Source organism: Drosophila yakuba, chromosome 2L, assembly GCF_016746365.2.
Source record: "Drosophila yakuba strain Tai18E2 chromosome 2L, Prin_Dyak_Tai18E2_2.1, whole genome shotgun sequence".
Lineage (NCBI taxonomy): Eukaryota > Metazoa > Arthropoda > Insecta > Diptera > Drosophilidae > Drosophila > Drosophila yakuba.
In genome coordinates, this window is record NC_052527.2 from 18,253,695 (window position 1) to 18,273,794 (window position 20,100).

The 20,100-nt window shown below is 46.0% G+C and overlaps 3 protein-coding genes across 9 annotated transcripts; 1 reads left to right on the forward strand and 2 right to left on the reverse strand.

Annotated features, from left to right (window-relative positions):
- Positions 1–1,790: 1,790 nt before the first annotated feature.
- LOC6528772 (CCR4-NOT transcription complex subunit 1) lies at positions 1,791–14,139 on the reverse strand. Of its 5 annotated transcripts, none has more exons than XM_015198777.2 (10): positions 13,328–14,138; positions 11,356–11,562; positions 10,769–11,296; positions 10,251–10,713; positions 8,971–10,188; positions 8,110–8,892; positions 5,417–7,989; positions 4,178–5,349; positions 3,757–4,116; positions 1,791–3,280 (listed from the first exon to the last, which is right to left on the reverse strand). In XM_015198777.2, the coding sequence occupies exons 1-10, from the start codon at positions 13,430–13,432 to the stop codon at positions 3,172–3,174; spliced, it is 7,518 nt and encodes a 2,505-aa protein (XP_015054263.1). In that variant the 5' UTR covers positions 13,433–14,138; the 3' UTR covers positions 1,791–3,171. The 5 variants fall into 5 exon arrangements, with proteins under 5 accessions (XP_015054263.1, XP_002089806.2, XP_039227537.1 ...); XM_015198776.3 differs by lacking the exon at positions 1,791–3,280 and adding an exon at positions 3,346–3,561 and having other exon boundaries at positions 13,328–14,139; XM_002089770.4 differs by lacking the exon at positions 13,328–14,138 and having other exon boundaries at positions 11,356–11,844.
- Positions 14,140–15,118: 979 nt separating this feature from the next.
- LOC6528774 (5'-nucleotidase domain-containing protein 3) lies at positions 15,119–17,457 on the forward strand. Of its 2 annotated transcripts, none has more exons than XM_002089772.3 (7): positions 15,119–15,460; positions 15,583–15,986; positions 16,068–16,363; positions 16,429–16,615; positions 16,673–16,813; positions 16,875–17,026; positions 17,093–17,457. In XM_002089772.3, the coding sequence occupies exons 1-7, from the start codon at positions 15,202–15,204 to the stop codon at positions 17,295–17,297; spliced, it is 1,644 nt and encodes a 547-aa protein (XP_002089808.1). In that variant the 5' UTR covers positions 15,119–15,201; the 3' UTR covers positions 17,298–17,457. The 2 variants fall into 2 exon arrangements, with proteins under 2 accessions (XP_002089808.1, XP_015054059.1); XM_015198573.2 differs by having other exon boundaries at positions 15,270–15,411.
- On the reverse strand, positions 17,364–20,086 carry LOC6528775 (SET and MYND domain-containing protein 4). 2 transcript variants are annotated; one of them, XM_002089773.4, is made up of 4 exons: positions 19,186–20,086; positions 18,110–19,130; positions 17,734–18,055; positions 17,364–17,678 (listed from the first exon to the last, which is right to left on the reverse strand). In XM_002089773.4, exons 1-4 carry the CDS (start codon positions 19,836–19,838, stop codon positions 17,413–17,415), a joined length of 2,262 nt encoding a protein of 753 aa, XP_002089809.1. In that variant the 5' UTR covers positions 19,839–20,086; the 3' UTR covers positions 17,364–17,412. The 2 variants fall into 2 exon arrangements, with proteins under 2 accessions (XP_002089809.1, XP_015054261.1); XM_015198775.3 differs by having other exon boundaries at positions 18,110–19,122; positions 19,186–19,329.
- Between the last annotated feature and the right edge of the window lie 14 nt (positions 20,087–20,100).

The window sequence follows — 20,100 nt, forward strand, 5'->3', positions numbered from 1 at the left end:
GATTGACGATTCCCAAAGGCGAACAGGAATATTTGGTAATGGGATGTGTTCCATTTCCGATTTCACTTTTTCTGTGACAGGATTTTATTTTCGGGCAATTTCCGCTACAATTTCAGCATTAGAGGACCCTCAGTTCACTGAGTCTCGATTTGTGCGGTCAAGAAAAGTCCAGATTCGACTGGACTGGGCTTAATCACAGGGTTTTGGTCAAAGCGGCGGTGCAACGGGCATAGAGAAATTGAAACTGGGTCATCAAGAGTGCTGGCAAATAGGGGGCAAATAGCTCCAAAGAAATGCAGCTGCGGTCTGGCTCTTGGGTTTTCCACCGCAAGGAGAGGGGTTTTACCAATTATGTATATCTGTATCTGCAGGGACAGAAGAAGAGAAAAAACTAATGGCAGCATACACAAAAAGTGCTCGCAACTAATGGTGCTGCTATAGCTGACTCAGCCAAGAAGCTTGCCGCAAAGATACAAAGATACGCCGTCACAGATACAAAAAACACGTGACTGTGTTGGAGCAACTGGACTGAACTGAACTGGCGAGCTTTTTAACGAAACTCCATATCCGGCTCTCTCGCACGGCGCGCGCACACTTCTAAGCCGATTCAAATGGCCATGTAGAGCCACAAAGCTGCAGCGCCGCTCTCTCGCGTTTTGTATCTTTTGGATACATGCGACGCGGATTGGGGGCCACATAATGTACAGCCAGGGCAGTAGGGGAATTTTTTTGCTGTTTCGCAGCGACGTCGGCAGAGCGCTAAGTGTGCCACATTCTGTTTCCAAGCGCTCTCACAGATACGCCACACACACTTATGCAGCTCGGTGGGCATTTTTACTCTACACTATACACTCGACAAAAAATAGCCTCGTTATCCAGAAGATTTTCCAAAGGAAAATGTTATTTATTTTACGCCTAGATCAAATTTATTTTTAGTTGCGAAATACAGAAGAAACGAGAAACAAAAAGCCTGGAAGAGAAAAAATTTTTTGTTTCTGGGTTAGTTTTTTTGAAAAGTGCACTATACACAGTCGTCGTTTATCAGCGTTATGACAAATTCATGTGAATTGGCAACGAAAACAAGCGGTAGCGCGGGGACACTGCGATGACTGCAGCATTTCAATTAATGCTAAATTCGTGTCGCACAATAGATAGATACAGCCGCACATTTCGGCTTTCCAAGCTGCGGCCGCTCCCTCCGCATTTATCGACGTTTGTGTTTACTTAACCCAAATGCGCCCAACAACCAGCCAGAGAGGGGGCGGCGGGTTATGTAAGCCAGGGTGCGGAAATGGGCTACATATGTACTGAGTATGTATGTGGGGCCTTTGCTCCAATGAAACGAGCTTTTTTAAGTGTTTGCCCACACACACGGCCGCAGATACACATAAAGACCGAGGGTCCGTAGGGGAACAAAGAAGCTTAAACACAGGGTTTTTTAAAATTTTGCCATTTATACATTTAATATTTGTTTTGTATACATATTAATTTTTATATATATATTGTTTTCTTAATGCATACCGTTACTTATATCGACTTTAATGGATTATTATTAATCAATGTAGATTTGTTGTGGTTTCTTGTGTCGCAGCTTTCGTTAATGAATGTGTCGGTCGATCGGTGAACGAATGTCTGTACATCCATCATATACATACTTCTTAGCCATTGCAAACGGAATTAGTCTATAAATGAGTTGGGCCGGGCCTTTGGCTAAAAAGCTAGCCCTTCTTCCATCGTCTACTCTCTTCTACACCTCTCGCTTTCTACATGTGCACTTTGCTTCACTCAGCTTCAGGCTTCAATTCAGTTTAATTCAAAATAGATTTGACTTGCGTTAATACAATGTTCATTTGCGGTAGAGACTACAAACTAATAGAGTTGCTTTGCTGCAGGCTGCCGAGTGTCGAGTGGGAGAGGGACTGAATAACACGTACATACATAACTCGCAAATTGCCTAACGTAGGATAATGAATTTAGAATCGATCTCGCTTCGCTGCTCTTCCACTTGCACCCACTGCGCATCATTCGAACTCGATTTACGTTACGTATTTATATTAAGAAATACATATTTTATATATATAAAGATCTGATCTATATAGATAATGGCGTCGACTCCGCGCCGCGCTCTCTCTACATCTTTCTGATTCTAACAGCGTTTATCTTTACATGGGGGATCGATTATACGTTTAACAAGCTAGAGGTGTTCAATGTATTTCCATTTCAGTTAATAATCAGTTCATAAAATTATGTAGGTTAAAACAAAACGTATCGCATACATTGCGTATAAGAAGATCAAACATTGGTTGGTTCTGGTTAATGTTGCAGTGGCTGCTCTTGTTGTGCGGAAACATTTTAAAAAGTTAACGTATACGAGTAGACTAACTGAGGGACTCTTAGAGGTTACGAATTTGCAAATGATACATCATTGAGTTGGCTGGAAGGTAAGCTACTTTGACAACTCGAATTATTATTGACTTGAGGATCTTTTCAACTTTCTGCTTCTGCTCTTTCATTCACGTCTATAAATATCGCTCTCAGCGGCGTTGAGAGTAGGTTAACTCGGTCTCTGCTTCCTGGTTCCATAGCTTTTCAATATGTGTACACAAATTTCATATGTGACCGTTCGTATTTGTTAGTTTTTTCGCATTTTCATTGTACATTTTGCCATTTTTTTTGTAGAAAATATTTTTCATTTTTCGATTTTCATTTTTTTTTTTCTTTTGTTTTTCGCTTTTCTGTTTTAATCTGTTTGATTGATTTCTTTACACAGTATCTGTCATCAACACTTTAACGCCTTCATCTACCATTTATAATACAACTCAATTAAAAATTTGTAACATTCCCCATCGGAGGGGGAGGCATTTAAAATATCGCTTCCGTTCGTTTAAATACATGTCGAATTTCGGTTTCCAGCACAGCAGTTGGCCTGGCCTGCTGTTTCCCTATTCTTATTGTTGCGGTTGTTTTGTAAATGTTTGTGTGTGCTGTTGCTGATTTCACTGTCTCCTTAAAACGATTTGCTAAGAACTAAACACAGTAATGGTTAGTAGAATTCAATGAATGCTGTACTGTGTGGTGTGGTGTTGTGGTGGTGTGCTGCCCAGGCAGCTACTGCCTGCGTCTAGGTTTCGCGCAGATCTCCAGGCAGAAGCGTCGGACGGTGGCGTTTTCTCAGTTGATGTTGGCTACCTCCTGGGCCTCGCCATCGACGACGGGCATGTTCAACTGCTGGGTGACGTTCGACTTGGCCAGACAGGACCGAGCCACCGATTCGAAAAGCCTATGGAATATGAAAAACACGTTGTGGTTTAATATAAAGTCGTTTTGCTCTGTGAAAAGAATAAATTTGCTTACTAAAAAGTTCTATTTTCATAGATTAATGCTAAATTGTATAAAATATGAGTTTACAAACGAATACAAAGAAAGGTAACATGCAAAATGAGTGGAATGGGGCTGGTTGATTCGCTTTAAGACCTGAACTTGATTTCTTGCTACGATGCACACTGAATGCCAATTGAATTCTCAAACCGCTTAACTACAATCAAACATTCACCGAAATATCTGAAAACAGAAGGGGTGGTAAAATGTAAGTTAGGTAAGTATTTGGGTTAGATATGATATAAGCCAGGTTCGGTTTTTGCGTGTAATGCAAATCTACGACAAACTACATATAATAGGCCTAGCGGGAATTCGGTGTGGATCAATTTGATTAATAATAAAAAAATTTAAAAAAAGCCATCTCTTAGGCGAGCTCACTTGGTAATCTCTGGCGCACAGTGCACAAAGTCATGGTCCCAGAACTTATAGATGGGATTTTTGATCAGCTCAATAAAAGTGATCAACAGTCCCCAAGGATGCGGGCGGTTCACGATCAAACGTTCCAGAAGCACGCGAGTGATCTGCTCCTGAATTGCCTCCGAGTTGGCCTCGGCAAACAGATGTAGCACAGCGCAGCTGAAGTAGTGTGTGTGGCTGTTGGGATAGCGCAACTGGTTCGCAATCGCATTCAAGAACAGATAGCGACCCTCCGTATCCAAATCAACAGCAAGATTCTGGAAGATATCCATGTGAGCGCTGTGTGCTATGTTTGAGGTGTTCGGCACAAAGTTTTTGTTTCTAAAAATATTTATCTCGATTAGCAAACGGTTTCGCAGAGTACCTTACTTTTAGAACTCACCTGATTAACGCAATCGCCTGCGTACCCACATACATGACCAGAGCATTCATCAGTGCCATATTGTATCGAGTTCCTGGCTCGCTGGTCACCTGCAAGTGACCACGTAACTCCGAGAGGAAAGTAACCGGTGCCCGAGCCTTGAGGTACGAGTCCAAATCCTTCTTGAAGTTCGGCGGCTGGATGTTCATAATGTAGCTGCTAAGCACCTTAGGTGCATTGCTACTGTCCGACAGCATATCAACCTTTAGGTTGGGCGTGAAGGGATCGGGCAAGCGCATGTTGCGCGGAAACGCCGACAGGATGATGTTACGCATCTGGACGCAGTTGGGTGGGATGGTGTCACAGAACCCAAAATGATAATCGCACAAGAACTCCGGGAAGTCGTGTAGAAGAACGAGTAGAACACGCAGCGTCCCCTTGTACAAAAGTTGGACTGGTTTGCCAAGCTCAGTGTTGCGTAAGAAGGGCGCAAGATATTTAAAAAGGTCCTGCAACAATTGGGCGTAAAGCGGCCAGCCCTTTTGCCCGGGAATCTGGACGAGGATGCGGCCCAGGAAGACGCGATGCGAAATGAGCTCCAACCAAGCAAAGCAGAAGCCCGGAGCCACGCTGGGATTTAACAAGTGATATGTGTAAGCGAAGGCCGACACAATGCTGTGCATAAGAGACTCGAGAATCACATCGGCCGAGCACAGCTCCATGAACAGCATCATGAAGAAGCGATGGTAGCCAACCTGCTGGAAACTCACGCCGCGCATCTCATGGTCCTTAAGCAGCGTTCCGAGAACAATGCCCAACACCTTGTTCAAAAGGTTGATCTTCGTAGTTGGATTACCTGCTTCACCTGAGTGTCGCACGAGCATTGCGATTAGGTGGACGAACGCATCGATCCATTGGAATATTTTGTTCTTGGCCTGGTTGATTGGTAAACTTGGCTCGGCGAACATTCTGTACACCACATCCGTGCAAATGTGTGTGGCTTGGCGGAAAAAGCGGGTAATCAAGTCGTCCGTCTTCAGAATTCCATATGTGTTCATCTTTTGAACAAATGCTCCGAAGTTGCGTGCATCGCGTGTAGACTGCTGGTTCTGTTGTGTATACAGTGCAACCCAATCCTTAAGCAAAAACTCTGTCTTCTCTTGCAAGCCCGGCGGATCATCTGTATCGCATGACTAATGAAAGCGTTTCGTTAGCAATTTACTTTCTAATTTATAAAACAAAATAATATTTCGTCCTTACCCTGACGTGGTGCATGCCGGAGTGGATGTAGTGGGAAGCTCCCGACAAGTAGCGCTCACTGCCGTTGAACGGGCTGTAGTCGCTGCTTGAGTTAAAGTTTCCGCTCCAGAGCGTATCAATAGCATTCACAATGCATTCTGGATACCGATGGCGATGCTGAGTTAGCCTACCTAGAAGCTCAACAGTGGCCATGAATTCGTTGTCCGAAACAATGTTAATCACTCGATCATCCATGATTAGGCGCTCCAGCAGTGCGATACCGAACGATGTGGCCACATAATTGTTTCCGTTGTCCATGCAGTCGCGGAGCATTCCGTCAAACTGATTGAGATTGACAAAGTGCGACGTAATCAGCGCGCGAGCTGCCTCCACGTTATATCGCGCCTCCTCTCGAATGTCGAAAAAACATTTTGTTACCGCTCGCTCTGTGTTTGGAGCACCAAAACTGTTGTGCAGCAAACCAATGATACGGAGATGGATATTTTGATACAGCTTCATTTGTTCCATGTTTTCATGCATATTAACCAATCCTTCTGTCAAACCCTCCACCGCGCGGGTCAGCAGGTTGAAGGCAGACTCTTGGTCACGCAGTCGACGCGTCGCCATCAACGCGTTGAGAAGCATGTGCATCTTGCTAGCCTGGATCTGGAGTGACGGCACTCCAATGGCCGTGTTCATAAAGGTCTCCATTTTGCTTGCCAGTTCCGCGTATACCATGCTGCTCTCATCATTAGCAAACACATTTGGCTGGGACAAATCCGTCGGCTTGGGCACAAATAGAGCAATATCCCGATCGCTCATCTGCTGGAAGCCAGGTATGCTTCTAGCGAACTCCGAGTACACAGCATAAAGTGTAGCTGGAGCCGGGCCCACCTTGATACGCACTGCTTCTGGAAGACGCTCCTGTTGATAGCTAAGGATCTGGGCGTCCACAAAACGGTTGCCCTCTTCACGAGCAATTTTCCTGGTCTCGAAATCGGTGCTTAGGCGCCTATCGATCTCAGCCGCTGCCTTTTCAGCCGATGTTTTCTGAATGAAAGCGCAAACCAGCTCAACATTTTCGCTTGCTAGCTGCATAGCAGCAGCTTGGATCTCCGCCATGCTGGGCATCCCATTTAGAGCCGACAGCAGGGCTTTGTGCAGATTCTGGCTAATAGCACGCGCTATCTCATCCTTACCGGTAATCATAGCCATGCCGGCGGCCAGGTTTCGTACCATCTGATGAGCGGCAGTGCGCATTCGGTTCTCGTCAGCATCTAAGGCAAAGTCCTTGCGGATGATCTGCTCTGTGGTAGCACAGGCGATTCGGATGCTTCGGTCCACAATAGGCTGCAACCAGTCGGTTATCGTGCGCTCTACGGCGTTGACCACAATATGTTTGATTCCGGGATTGGCGTGCAGGAACGGTGTATTGGGTGGCAGTACCAACTGCTGACCAATAAGCTGGAAGTTGCTCACGTTTACGTCCACGTACGAATAGCGCGGCTCTGGTGGCGGTAGTACCACCTGGCTGGGATCGGTGGGTAGATTAGGCGAAGATACCGATCCAGGAGTACTATTAGCTCCTCCTGCTGCCATCATCATGGCGGCCGCATTTTGAGCGTCCACGTCCGCAGAAGATGGCGGTGGAGGTGCCTGCTGCTGCGGTTGTTGCTGCTGTTGTGGTGGCGGCGGAGGCTGTGCCGGGGATTGCTGTTCACGCGGTAGTGTGGGTGCAGGAACCACTGCCTCAAGTTGTTTCGGTTTTGGTTGCGACATCTGCTGTTCAATAAGAAGAGCACGACTGGGATCCTTCAGGTAGATCACTGGTCGCAACTTGGCCAACTCCAAATTAAGTGTTTTGCATAGAACTTCGATTTCAAACTTGAGGTTCAGCTTGAGGTCTGGCTCCTGGTGAAGCTCACCAAGCACGTACATAATACCCATTGTCCAAGGATTGGGTGATCGGAAAATACGAGACTTGGCGGACGACTCAAGGATCTTGGCAACGAAAGGAACCACAAAAAGCAGTTCCTGCTGGCCCTTATGGTAAGCTTCAGCCAAAAGGGATTTAAGATCTAGGTCCAATTGCAGGATAGGGCGATTGCGACCTAAGGTCATCATGCCCAACCAGTGTCCTAGGTTCTTCAGCAGACTACGATCGGAGAAATTAATAACTCCCTTATCGGAGCGCAAGAGTACCTTGATGTTGCGTAGGGTCTCTTTGGTTACGAATCGGTTAATCTCGCCGTTTTTGAGTGCATCCAAAAAGTTGTAATAGAGTGTGTGGAAGTTGAACTCCATTGATGCACGTTTGAGGACCAAATATTGCGCTAGCCACGGCCAATACTCCTTGGTCATAATCTCCTTTATCTCATCGCACTTCTGCGGTATGTTCAGCTGGCTCAGGTTATTGAAAATAAAGGCAGTTTTGTCCTGTACAGGTTCAGGTGGCACAGTCACTTTCTCTTCCTGGTTGGCCACCAAAAGTGTGTCGATATTGGTGGCATTGGCGATTGACTTCATTCTCGTGGCATGTGATATAGCAGCGCTTGATTTCGGCCCCGATCCCGGGGTGGCAGCGGGCATATTGCCTATAGAAACAAGAGTGGAAGTCAACGTTACTATCTGAGGATTGCGTCTAGCTTTCAAAAGTGTCTATATCGATTTGATTATATATCTATTAAAAGATTAAGAAAATTACTCATAATTACCTAACATCGAGCTGTTCCTGTAAATTGGTTCCGTTGCTGGTCCGCTGGATATCGCAGAAGGAATCGTATTGCTGAGTCCAATCAACTTCTGCGGCGGCGGCTCCTGGCCGTGCATTCCGTATTCCACATACTGAATAAGGTGCGGCGGAAAGTCAGAGAAGTGAGGAATGGAGCGGATATGCTCGCAGTATTTGTTGTAGGTATGCAATCGAGTTCTGAACCTGTCTAGTGCCGTCACACCGAAATAGTAAAGTTTGGATCCATCGGGCTTACGGAGAGCATCCAAGACACACCGCAGAGAAAGACCCAGCGCTACAAAAGTGGGCACCAGGTTGCGGTCAATAATGCCACCAAATAGCTGCGCAGTAATCTGTAGCTCTTTCTCTGGATATTGACAGAAAAAGCGGTATTCCTCGAAAAGATTGCGCAGCATGCACAAAAAGACTTCCTGCTCGCGCCGGTTACTTGACTCTTTAAATCGTTGCAAAATGTCCAGCACTTCATCGATGGACAGCGTTGGATTCGGCTGGTGGTTGTAGATGCGCTGAAAGTATGAGTTGACCTCGTCTTCAACTTCCTTCGACACAGGTATCTGGAGATCGGCCATCACAGGGTTGTTTGGATTAGGGGCTGTTGGAGTCGGCGTTGGAGTCTGCTGTTGTGGACCCCCTGGCAGCATGCGGCCGAGGTTGCCTACATTGGGTGGTGGTGGAGCCTGTGGCATCTGCATGAGGTTCAGCGGATAGGGATTGGCTCCCGGAGTCATCAGACGCGATGGAGAGGCTGAAATTGCACAAAGAACGTAAGATTATTAAACATATGTAATAGATTAAGTGTTTTTTGCAAATGGATGCCACTTACTCAGCATGTTTCCAAAATTAAATGCTCCGTTCGGGCCGCTCAGGTTAAGGCCGGCTATGTTGTTGGACATATTTGTCAGCGGATCCATTCCAGGTCCGAACATCTGCGCGTTGAGGTTTCCGGAGAACGGTTGCTGCGGTGGCGGAGGGACAATGCCCCCTGGCAGATCCATACCACGATGGCCGCGCAGAATTGTTGGTGGAGGCGGCGGAACTAATCCTGGCTGCTGCTGTTGAGCACGCGCCTTGTTAGCCATAATGGCCACGTTTGCGGTCATTTGCATGATGACTTCGACCATCTCCGGCTGCATGCAGTTATTGATGCACGTTTGCAGACAGTTGATCATGGTGGTAACTGTCTCGGGCAAGAGCTGCGCCTGCTTCGGAGGCAGCTGGTCCTCTGGCACTTTGGCGTTGATAACCTGTGGGCAGCGGCGGTGCAGAACCTTGATTATAGCCTGCATAAAAGGCTCCCCATGTTCGCGAATTTTATCAGTAAGCCACTTTTCCAGCTTCAGGTACTCGCGTCGAGAGGCAAGGCAAGCCAGGTCGATAATGAATAAAAAGGAGCGGGCATTAAGCAGCGCCGATAGCGCTTTTAAATCCTGAGCAAGATCCAGAATTCGCGACAGTTTCACCTGATCGAACTCATTGCCTCGCAGATACCACTCGGACATAGCATTCATGATATTGGACCGAAGTTGGAAGTTGTTCGAGCTCCAGGCGCTAGCCAAGATAACGTTTGAGTTGGGGTGGTTGCCAAGGAACGTTGGTATCAGTTGGTTAAACAGATCCTGACGTAGTGGCGTCATAGGCGGACTTGTGTTCAATAAGGCCAAAAATAGCACATCGGGACAGTTCTGCGCTGGGAACTTGAACAGCTCATGGACCTGCGTATAGTATCCCTTGTCCGCAATAGTGAGCAACACCTCCACCAGGTGAAGCGACTTCCAGGCCGAGATCTCCTTGTTGTCCGCATCCGGAGCCGTTTTAAGCACATCCAACGCTGGTTGGCTAAAAACAAAGTCGGCGAAGGAGAAGAGATCGGGGTTCTTCAGCATTGTCGCGATAAGCGACAGCTGACCTTCCGTGTTTGCCCAGTGACGGTAAATGCATTCTGGATGTGGAAATATGTTGGAGCCAGTGGCCAGTCGAAGGATGGTGAGCAATAGCTCCAAACCGATACGATCCTTCAGCACGAACTCGGGATGATCCAGTTCTAAAAATTAAGAATTATATTCTTTTAGATTGACGATTGCGAAGCAATTAGCTAAATATTACCCATGCACACGTCCTTCCAGTTAAGCTGAGGCACCACCTCCTTGAGCGCCTGCACAAAGACATCTGGCTTCCAAGTTTGCGTGGCATCCGTCGTCTCCTTCTTGTCCTTCTTATCACTGGACGAATTGCCATCGCTGCCATCGTTGTTGTTACTGCTGCCTGGGGTCTGTTGCTGCGGAGTGATTTGTGTCTGAGAAGACCCACTGCTGTTGCTGCCAGCGCCCTGCCCCTGACCAGGCCAGAAGTTGGCCGGTGTCGGTAGATTCACATTACAATCGAGCAGGGACGAGTGCCGGCGGCACATAAGACCCACGATCTTGGCGACATCTTTGGACTGGAGCTCAGCGCGTTCTCGTTCACGGGAACACAAATGATTCTTGCACTCTTCAACGCTCGATGTAAATTCATAACCGATTTCAAGGATTAGATTAATCCAAGATGTGTCCATAATATTATTTTTGCCCTGTAACATAAGATTTAATAACCGAATTGTCTTTTTCTATAAGTTTCTTACGAACCTGGTTGGTAAATATTATTTCGCTTAAATGGTCATAAATATCCTCGATTCCCACCTCGTTCAGAGCATCTGCCTCGGAACTGGAGCTGTTGCTGCTAGTCGTCGCTTCGGCCTCCGCATCCGTTTCGCTGGCACCTGCTCCCGCAATCGTCGCCGTCGTCGAGCCGTACAGAAACGGCGCTAAAACCAGCGGTACCGCCTGGCGCGGAAACTCCTCCCGAAGCTTGACCAAAAACTGTGCTTCCAGCTGCGGTTTTACGTACTCGCTAAGGCAGCACAATAAATACTGCAGTAGATCGAAGGAGATCTCCTGAAGACCGCTGCTAGCCGGGCTGCTATTGTTTTTACCCAAATAAGAGTCTATCAGTTCGCTGAGGCTACCTTTTAAGTTGTTCCTGGCCGAATGCCTGAGTTCTGTGTACGAGGAGTGGGTCACGGCCAAGGCAAAGACGCACTCACAAACCTTGTTGATGCCGGTCAGTCGGGCGACTTGGCCAACGAGATCCGCTACCGCAGCAGCCTTTATGGACTGCTCAGGAATTAGTATCCAAAGTTATTAAATCTTATTAGGCATTACACACAACTCACCTTCTGATTGCTGGCGAAGTACTGGTCAAAAGCGTAGCAGATGTTGGAAACAAACGAGGAACTCTGCAGCTGCCGCTGCAATTGGGCGCCCAAGAGCTTCGCCTGCAGCTGGGCGGTAACTGATGGCGCGGGATCGCTGAAGTTGATCACGGAGAACAGGTGGCGCAGGCTGCTGCGATCCGCTTCCAGGCCGTGCTCTTTAACGAACTGCAAGAAGTCGGAGAAGCTATCAGTATCGGTTGGTTTAGTATCGGAGAGATGCATTGCACAGGGTTTTGAAACCAGTAGAAGTGCCTTGACAGCGACTGCCCGCAATCTGGGACACATATCACTGTATAATGGACAGTGAATGATTCAAACGATTCCTCAGATTCTGCGGTGACCGGGATTTTTTATGTGATTTTCATCGCAAACTTGGAAATTTTGACAGGTTCTATTATGTTCTGTGAGTGTCTCAATTTTTCTGTCCAGCTGGAAATGTGTTTTCGGATACAAGGCGAGATCTAAACTAACATTTTGGAGGGATTATTTTTAATTCAAGGCAACTGTTTTCAAAAATAAAATCATTTAGTCATTATTGGTTTTCCGATGAAAAATTAAAATCACTCTTTTTAGATAATTCGATTTTTAAACGAGGAATCTAAATTTTAACAAATAAATTCCACTGTAAGTGGGTTCCTGAGAATATCTTCATTGCTATAGCCCGCTGAAAAACTGTATCACAAATTGGACTATCGTTAAGCTATGTTAATATATTTTCTGACCATTAATTGCTAAGTTGTGGAATGTATTCAGACTGCTATACTCTTCTTACTACACCCTTATTACCATAAATTCCGTGTATCTCTGTTATTCTAGTACTCTAACACACGTAGTGTTCCAACAGTAAAAAACAATAAATAACTGGCAACTTATCAGACTGTTTGAAATGAAAGCATAGATTATTGAGTATTTAAGAATACTGGAGTATATCAATTTCGTTTTGTTCTTATCCTTTTTTAAATTATAATGTGGAGGGACTTTTTTTGACAGTCAGACAGGATCTGTAAGATATTACATCCCAAACATATCATTTTAGAGGATTGATGGGTATATGGGGCCATACTAAACCAAGTATTTATTATGATACTAATTTGATTGGGAAAACTGCGAGGTTGCCAGATATCCCCTGTCCCTCATCCGGACCCAAAACTGTTGAAATATGTGATCCGGAGTTCGGAGTCCGGACTCAAGGCCTCTCCGAGCGGGGGAGCGAGACAACAGCTGTGGCCCCGCCGTCGCAGCTGCTCCACAACAAATTACCCTTGTGCCCTCTCGCTCGCACGCACTGGCGAAACGTTACATAGATGAGGAGAGGAGAGAGCATGACGGTGCGAGAAAGGAAGGGGGTCACAGGAAAAAGTGCGACATATTGCAACTCTAGCGAAAAGAAAGCGGCCGCACTTAATATTTCTACGCGATTTGCCCCACGAACTTACTATTCAAGTTGGTCTCTCGATTGGCAATGAAAAAAAGAAGTTTCGGGGCCGAAAAGCCCTTCGCTTGGCTTGGGCTTCCCAATTCGATTTTTGCAACTCGATTTCGCACTACTCCGCTGCGAATTTCACACTGCCGACCACTCACGAAATATGTGCGTGGCTAAGCGCACACAATTAGCTTGGTTTTACACATTCTAGAAGACTTTTAGCTTAAACAAAACGCTCACAAAACGCGCAACGCCGTGCAGAGAAATTTTTTCAGTTGCCTTTACCAAAAACTGTAATGGCGTCGGCAAAAATGCACGAGCGAGTGAAATGGCAATAGTGCTCTCGGCAATAGCCAACTCGTGAGTGCGAACAATTGGCAACTCTGGCCAGGTGCGATATGTTTTCGGTTTGGCAACTCTAACCCCCACCACCTAGTTGTTGTTATTGTTGACAAAATGGATTGGAAATGGTTCGTGGAAACATAGTAGAATAAATTGGGCACCCACCTGCTTTATTTGCTCGCTGCTCTCATTAAAATTTCGCTTGCTCACGTGCTTGACCAGATTTCGTATGTGCGTTAGCGGTGTCTTCAGTTGGCTCTCTACGTTCATAATTCTACGTATCAGTTGTCAATTCCTCAGCGGATGTTTCTTGTTGCTTTGCTTTTGTTGGGGGCCACTAGAATTTTTTGTTGAGCACACACGTTTAGTTTGCACTTGTATTGGAGATTAGAGATATTTGACGTATTCGCTGTTGCTTCTTCTGCTTCTTGGCGCTTTTCTTTTCAGCTACGGCGTAATTTGTTTTTGTCTCTGCCTTCCTTCTTTTTTTTTTTGTTCTTTTTTGGGTCTGTAGATTCGTTGGCCGCGGCCCCCGTATAAAAGGGGCCATCAGCAGCTCTACATCGCAGGCGGCATCTATTTACGCATAAATCAAATAAACAATAAGCTTGGGTTCATGTTCTGGGATAAATCCGATTGGCTTTGTCCTCGGCTGAATATGTACAATATTGCAATAGCTCACGTAATGAAACAATATGAATCAATCCGCACGTACAGCGAAAACAGAAATGAAAAAATACTACTACTACCACACACACGCACGCACACACGGGCAAGGGGGCAGAATATGTAGTGGGTCTTCGTCGCCCTCCTTTTCAACTTTCTTCCGGTTCTTTTGGGGTTCCGAGTTGTGCCTTGTGTTCGTTTGTATTTGTTTGCTGGGAAAATAACTTCAGATTTGTTTGCACTCGTGGATTTTTAATTATTGCCGAAAATGAATATTATGCATTCGCTTGGAAGCGTGTTCAGAAACCGATAGTTCAGTCACGACTACTTGTCATTCACAACGAATGGTAACAAATCACGATTTTGTGTTTGATATACAGAAATCCCTAACGCCTACAATGAATTATACCAGAAAAGCTGTAATATGTCTTGTTACTACCAGAACCTGCAATCTTGCCGATTGGTAACGGATAAATATTCGATATAATTCCGTTAAAATTTAAACTCGTAACTGAATATATACAACGTTATAAATAACGTTAATTCGTATACTTAGCTTTAAAATAAATCACTATAACAAATTTGTTTCTTATTGTAGCTTCTAATACTCTTACACTTTTTATACCCGTTACTCGTAGAGTAAAAGGGTATACTAGATTCGTTGAAAAGTATGTAACAGGCAGAAGGCAGCGTTTCCGACCATATAAAGTATATATATTCTTGATCAGGATCAATAGCCGTCTGTCCGTGCGTCTGACCGTCCGTATGAATGTCGAGATCTCAGGAACTACAAAAGTTAGAAAGTTGAGATTAAGCAGTCTGGAGACTGTATCCAGAGACATAGACGTAGCTTAAGTTTGTCGATTCATGTGGCCACGCTCACTCTCTCTCTGCGAAGCCCACACTTTTGAAAAATGTTTAGATTTTTCTTCTTTTTTTAATTAGTATTGTTAATACTTATCGATCTGCAAAAAAACTTTTTGCCACACCCACTCTAACGCCCACAAAGCGCCAAAAACCTTCAGTGTGGAAATTTCTCCTTTGCACTTCCACCAGCTGAGTAACGGGTATCAGATAGTCGGGGAACTCGACTATAGCGTTCTCTCTTGTTTTCTAATGTTTACGGTAATCCATGACTGCAAATATAAGTATCTAATTGGTAATTAGATTAGCTACAGTCAGTAGTTTTGAATTTAAATATGTTAAGTTCATGAATTTGTATACGCTTATGACCAGAGTAAGTCAAACCGCAAGTCGGTATTTTCTGGGGGCCCTCTGTGCGGTCACACCCCACCCCATCCACATGCAACCCACTCCTCCCCACTTAGTGTACATAACAAACGGGCTTAATTGGCAATTTAGTAACCAGTTAAATGTGCGCGGCAGGCAGTCCCATCGTCAGCGCGCTCCTCCGGCAGAATGTGCTCCTGCGAGCTGGTGGTGTCCTCCGGAGCTGGGACTCCATCTCCAGCCTGTCCGCCTCGCCGTGCAAACCGAACTATAGATCCGAGGCGCGCGCTTTCGCGTCGGACGGGGGAGCCTCCGCTCCAGCTGCGCCCGCTCAGATCTCGCACCTAAAAACAGTGAGTGATTTCCAAAAGCTTCACGAAGCCACCAAAAAGAAGTTCCAATGTAAGCCTCAACCAGTCGCAGGCATATGCATATATGCGTAGTATGTGCACGATCTATAAATACCCAGCTACAAAGTGGTCCCATTAGTAACACCACCGATTTGCACCACTTGACATTTTCAGCCAAGAAGCTGCCCGCTGATGTGCATCCAGATGCGGTGTTCGCCTGCAACGAGCTCGACCTCAGCGAGGTGAAGGTGTACGGATTCGACTACGACTACACCCTGGCCTGCTATAAGCCTATCCTGGAGGACCTGCTGTACAATTTAGCCCGCGAGATGCTGGTGAAGAGGTTCCGCTACCCGGAGGACATTCTCCAGCTGGAATACGAGCCGAACTTTGCGGTGCGTGGCCTGCACTATGACGTGGAGAAGGGGCTGCTGGTGAAACTGGACAGCTTCCTGCAGCTGCAATTGGGCTCGGTTTACAGGGGACGAACTAAAGTGGAGGCGGATGAGGTGCTGAAGCTCTACCACAACCGTCTGCTGCCCATTGCCTACGTGGAGGGGCCCAACAATAGCTACCGGGTTCGTTTCTATATCTTATCACCTGGCTTGCGTTTGGTTTTGTTTTTACTAATCAGTGATTTACAATCTCCTTCCGCACAGCATAACACCAACTCCAAAATGGTTCAATTGGCCGACCTTTTTTCTGTACCTGAAATGTGCCTGCTGTGCAATGTAATCGAATATTTTGAACGCAATCGCATCGACTATAATCCGGAGATTGTTTTCCATGACACCAGGACCGCCATGGGTTCCTGCCATCCCATAATGCACGGCAAGGTTATGCGGAACACCGAGAAGTACATAGAACGAAACCCGAAACTGGTCAAGTATTTCGAGAAGCTGCAGCAGGCGGGCAAGAATCTCTTTCTAGTCACGAATAGCCCGTACTCGTTTGTGTAAGGAAATTAAGGAAATTTGATCAATTTGACAATTTCTCTAATTATAATGTCTGCATCTGTAGAAACTGTGGCATGTCCTTTCTGGTGGGCTCCAACTGGCGTGATTTCTTTGATGTGGTCATCGTGCAGGCTCGCAAACCAAAGTTCTTTACAGACGAATCTCGACCTATAAGGCTGTTCGACGAGCGAACTCAGTCGCACCTCTGGGATCGGGTATTCAAGCTGGAGAAGGGAAAAATCTACTACGAGGTAAGGCTTCCCATTCCAATTTCAGTAACCAAGACTGTAGTCCGATGTTCTTTCCAGGGCTCGGTGAGACAGCTTCAAGAGCTTAAGGGCTGGCGTGGTCACTCTGTCCTCTATTTCGGAGATCATCCGTACAGCGATCTAGCAGATGTTACTCTTAAGCACAGCTGGAGGACAGGAGCTATCATCAGTGAACTTGCTGTGGGTGTTTTATATAAAACCATTAAGACCAAAAGTCTCTAAGGGTGTTTCCCTATTGCAGCACGAAATTAAAACCCTCAATCGTAAGGACTTTAAGATGAGCGCCAACTGGCTGCAAATGCTAACGCAGCTCATCGAGGACACCCAGGACGATGATAGCGAGGCAGCTCAGATTTGCCTGAAGGAGTGGATGGAAGAGCGTGATCAGTTGCGGTACGATAATATACATTTGTATAATAGCGAACGATAATACCTCACTCACTCTCCAACCTTTCACAGCAACAAAACAAAGAACGTGTTTAACGAACAGTTTGGCAGCGTTTTCCGCACCTACCATAACCCTACGTACTTCTCAAGACGCCTCTTCCGCTTTGCCGACATCTACACCAGCGACATAACCAACCTGCTCAAGTTCTCCACCACCCACACCTTCTACCCACGACGGGGTGTAATGCCCCACGAGTATGCCTCCCACTTCATCTAGAGAAAAAGTAAATGAATGCCCGTTGGGAAACTCAGATTAGTTGTAGGTAAAAAAAGTGCCAGTGCATACTGCTTGTAGCTCGAAACTAGTGAATTTAATGCGTGTATGTATATCGTTATTTACATTGTTGCTCAATAAAATCGTTGTAATAGTTCAAGAACACCTCGCGATGCTCGCTAGCCAGATATTTCACCTTACCTTTCATCTGTAGTTCCTTTTCGTTGGTGCGGCATTTCTTCTGGGCTATGATATCCCACAAATAGGTCATGCGGGCAATGTATTCCATGGAGGTATCACCATACTGCGCAGCAGTGCCCTCCAGCTGTTTTCGGATAATCCTCGCAAGATCTTCATACTCCGACTCATCCATCGAAGTTCCCTCTGATTGAGAAGTAGTTTATAAATTACGAAATTACAAAAGCAAGCTATAGCGTACCATCTATCTTTATAAAACACGCTGTTACCAGTTCCGCGGCCATAATTCTTTTTAGACTGTGGTAATCCACAAGCCATTTGTCTAGATCATCGAATGCCTTAAAAAGATCCTGCCGTTTCGACGAATCGGCACAGCTCCCGATGAGACCAAGGAACTCATTATACCAAGCGAAATCCTGACGCTCCTGGCACACTGTGCAAATAATCGGGTTCTCTGCATTGGATGCCAGCCACCAGATGAGATTATTTCTTTGAACTCTGGCGTCTGGGATGAATTCTTGTCGGCAGTTGGGTTTCTCGCAGCGATAACGATGGAAAGAAAGCTGAAAGGTTAAGAAACACATTTACAAATGACTTGGCTTGGATTAAAAACCTACATAGTTTTGGTCGGGATCAGTTTTTGTGCACTTAGCGCACGCGCACTCAAATTTGTAGATCTCCTTTAGGGCTTCAAATCGCTGAAGCTTTGAGCTGGTCATGTAAGTCCCTGTATAGCAATTGAAGATCTCCTCGCCATCTGAAATGTCCTTTACAGCGTAGTTCACCACGGAACAGCCATCTAACTTGGTGCGAATCGAGGGTTCGCAGGCGTGGTTGCACAAGCTTAAGTAAGGCAGATTGATAGCTGTAATGTTCTCCGAGTGGGATAAAATGTGCAGCTTCCCGCGTTTCAGGTGTCGAGGCTTTTGCCACAAATCCGGCTGCAGCAGGATAAACTCGTTAGGCTCCATGCCAACAGCAAGTAACGCATAGCCCACATGCGCATTCGCCAGCAACTGACCAGCGAATCGAAGAATCAGTGATGATATTATCAGTTGCCAATCTTCAGTGCTGGCTGACAATGAGCCGAACTGATCGAAGAAATCAGTGTGTCCTTTCAGATAAAGTTGAAGGAAGTTGGCACAGAGGATATGGTAAGTTAACTCGGCCTTGGAAGCCTGGTCCAATAAACTGACCATGCGCAGACTTCTCAAATACTCTGGAGAGATTTCACTCGCTTCCGGTTTTCGGGATAGATTCATAATTTCATCCCAAATATCCTTTGCAGTGGTCCTCTCCTCCAAATGAGGCATTATATAGGGAATGTAGGACAAAACCAGTCGCAAGGCCAAATGCGAAACGCCCAACAGTTTGAGCAGATTCTTTCTGTAGGCGGCGCACTCGAACTTGTGGATAGCCGAGTGTGCCTCCCGACATTTCCGAGAGCAGTAGACGACCCGTTGATGGCACTTCGGACAGGGTATGGGAGCGCTCATCAAGCTGGCGGCGCATTGCTGGCAAATAAGATGTTGCTCAAGTGGAACAAAACAGGAGGCTCGCTCGGAAAAGATTACTTTTCCCTTGCTAATGGTGTCCTTAGCCACCATATATCGTCCACGTTGACCTGAATCTGTAAGGCTGAATAGTAAAGGTAACGAACCAAAAAATGGCCAGTATCAATTTGGAAACTTACATTTCCCCTAAAGCCTTCTCCTCCACTTTCTCTTGAGTTTCCTGCTCTTTGGGTTGGTTCTTTAGTAGATCCAGTTTCTGCTTCAGCTTCTCCAGCTGCTGCTGAAAGCTCTCGTTGAGCTGCAGCTGCTCTAGACAATCCAAGTGTTCCTCCAGGGAAGCAATATTTTTCAGCTCCCAGGCGCAGTAGGCCTGCCGCATGATCACCTTGTGCCGCAGCCTTTCCGGATATCCACACTCCAGCGCATTGACGCAGTCGTCGTAGGCTTCTCTGTAGTACCCGTACTCCTGCAAAGCCATTCCTCGATTGGCAAACGCCAGCGACAGCTCGTCCACAGCATCCTCGGCCTCGAAAACTGCTCCCGTATAAAGCCTGCAGGCATTCAGGACGGCGTCTTGAGAGGATCCAGTCGCAGAACCTCTTAACACAAGGTTGCCTTTCTCGCGCAGATTTCGCGATCTTTCTGCGCACTTATTTCTGTCGTGCGGTTGCTCTAAATCCTGCATCAATTTGAGCCCCAGCTGCTGGAATCTCTGCAGCTTTTCCGCCGGCATTGAGGCCAGTGCTTTAAAGGTTTCGAACTCATCCTTGTAACCTCCATCCAGAGTCATCAGTTCATCCTGCTGGGAGAAAACTTTGGCCAAAAGTTCCATGTTCGCTGGCTACATAAATTGTTTACAAAAATTAAACCAGGCGGTTGGTAATTTTTAGGTGCTTTTGGGGTAGCAGCTAATGAATCGATTATTTTTTAAAAGTATATTTCCCGTTTTATTGAACTAATAGGCAATTATAAAGCCCGTCGAAACCAGAAAACCTTTTAACTGGTTAAAATTAAAGGCGTATATCAGAATCTTGATTATCTTCACGAAAACTTGACAAGTAAACCCACTCAAACACAATGAAATAACTTTTCAT

Coding starts and splice junctions, on each gene's coding strand:
- LOC6528772 (XM_002089770.4), bottom strand. CDS start 11,682: ATGTGTCCCAGATTGCGGGCAGTCGCTGTCAAGGCACTTCTACTGGTT. Junction 11,297..11,355: donor ACTTCGCCAGCAATCAGAAG/GTGAGTTGTGTG, acceptor ATTCCTGAGCAG/TCCATAAAGGCTGCTGCGGT. Junction 10,714..10,768: donor AAATAATATTTACCAACCAG/GTTCGTAAGAAA, acceptor CTTATGTTACAG/GGCAAAAATAATATTATGGA.
- LOC6528774 (XM_002089772.3), top strand. CDS start 15,202: ATGTGCGCGGCAGGCAGTCCCATCGTCAGCGCGCTCCTCCGGCAGAAT. Junction 15,461..15,582: donor CACCAAAAAGAAGTTCCAAT/GTAAGCCTCAAC, acceptor TGACATTTTCAG/CCAAGAAGCTGCCCGCTGAT. Junction 16,616..16,672: donor AGGGAAAAATCTACTACGAG/GTAAGGCTTCCC, acceptor TGTTCTTTCCAG/GGCTCGGTGAGACAGCTTCA.
- LOC6528775 (XM_002089773.4), bottom strand. CDS start 19,838: ATGGAACTTTTGGCCAAAGTTTTCTCCCAGCAGGATGAACTGATGACT. Junction 19,131..19,185: donor GAGAAGGCTTTAGGGGAAAT/GTAAGTTTCCAA, acceptor TTTACTATTCAG/CCTTACAGATTCAGGTCAAC. Junction 17,679..17,733: donor GTGTTTTATAAAGATAGATG/GTACGCTATAGC, acceptor CTTCTCAATCAG/AGGGAACTTCGATGGATGAG.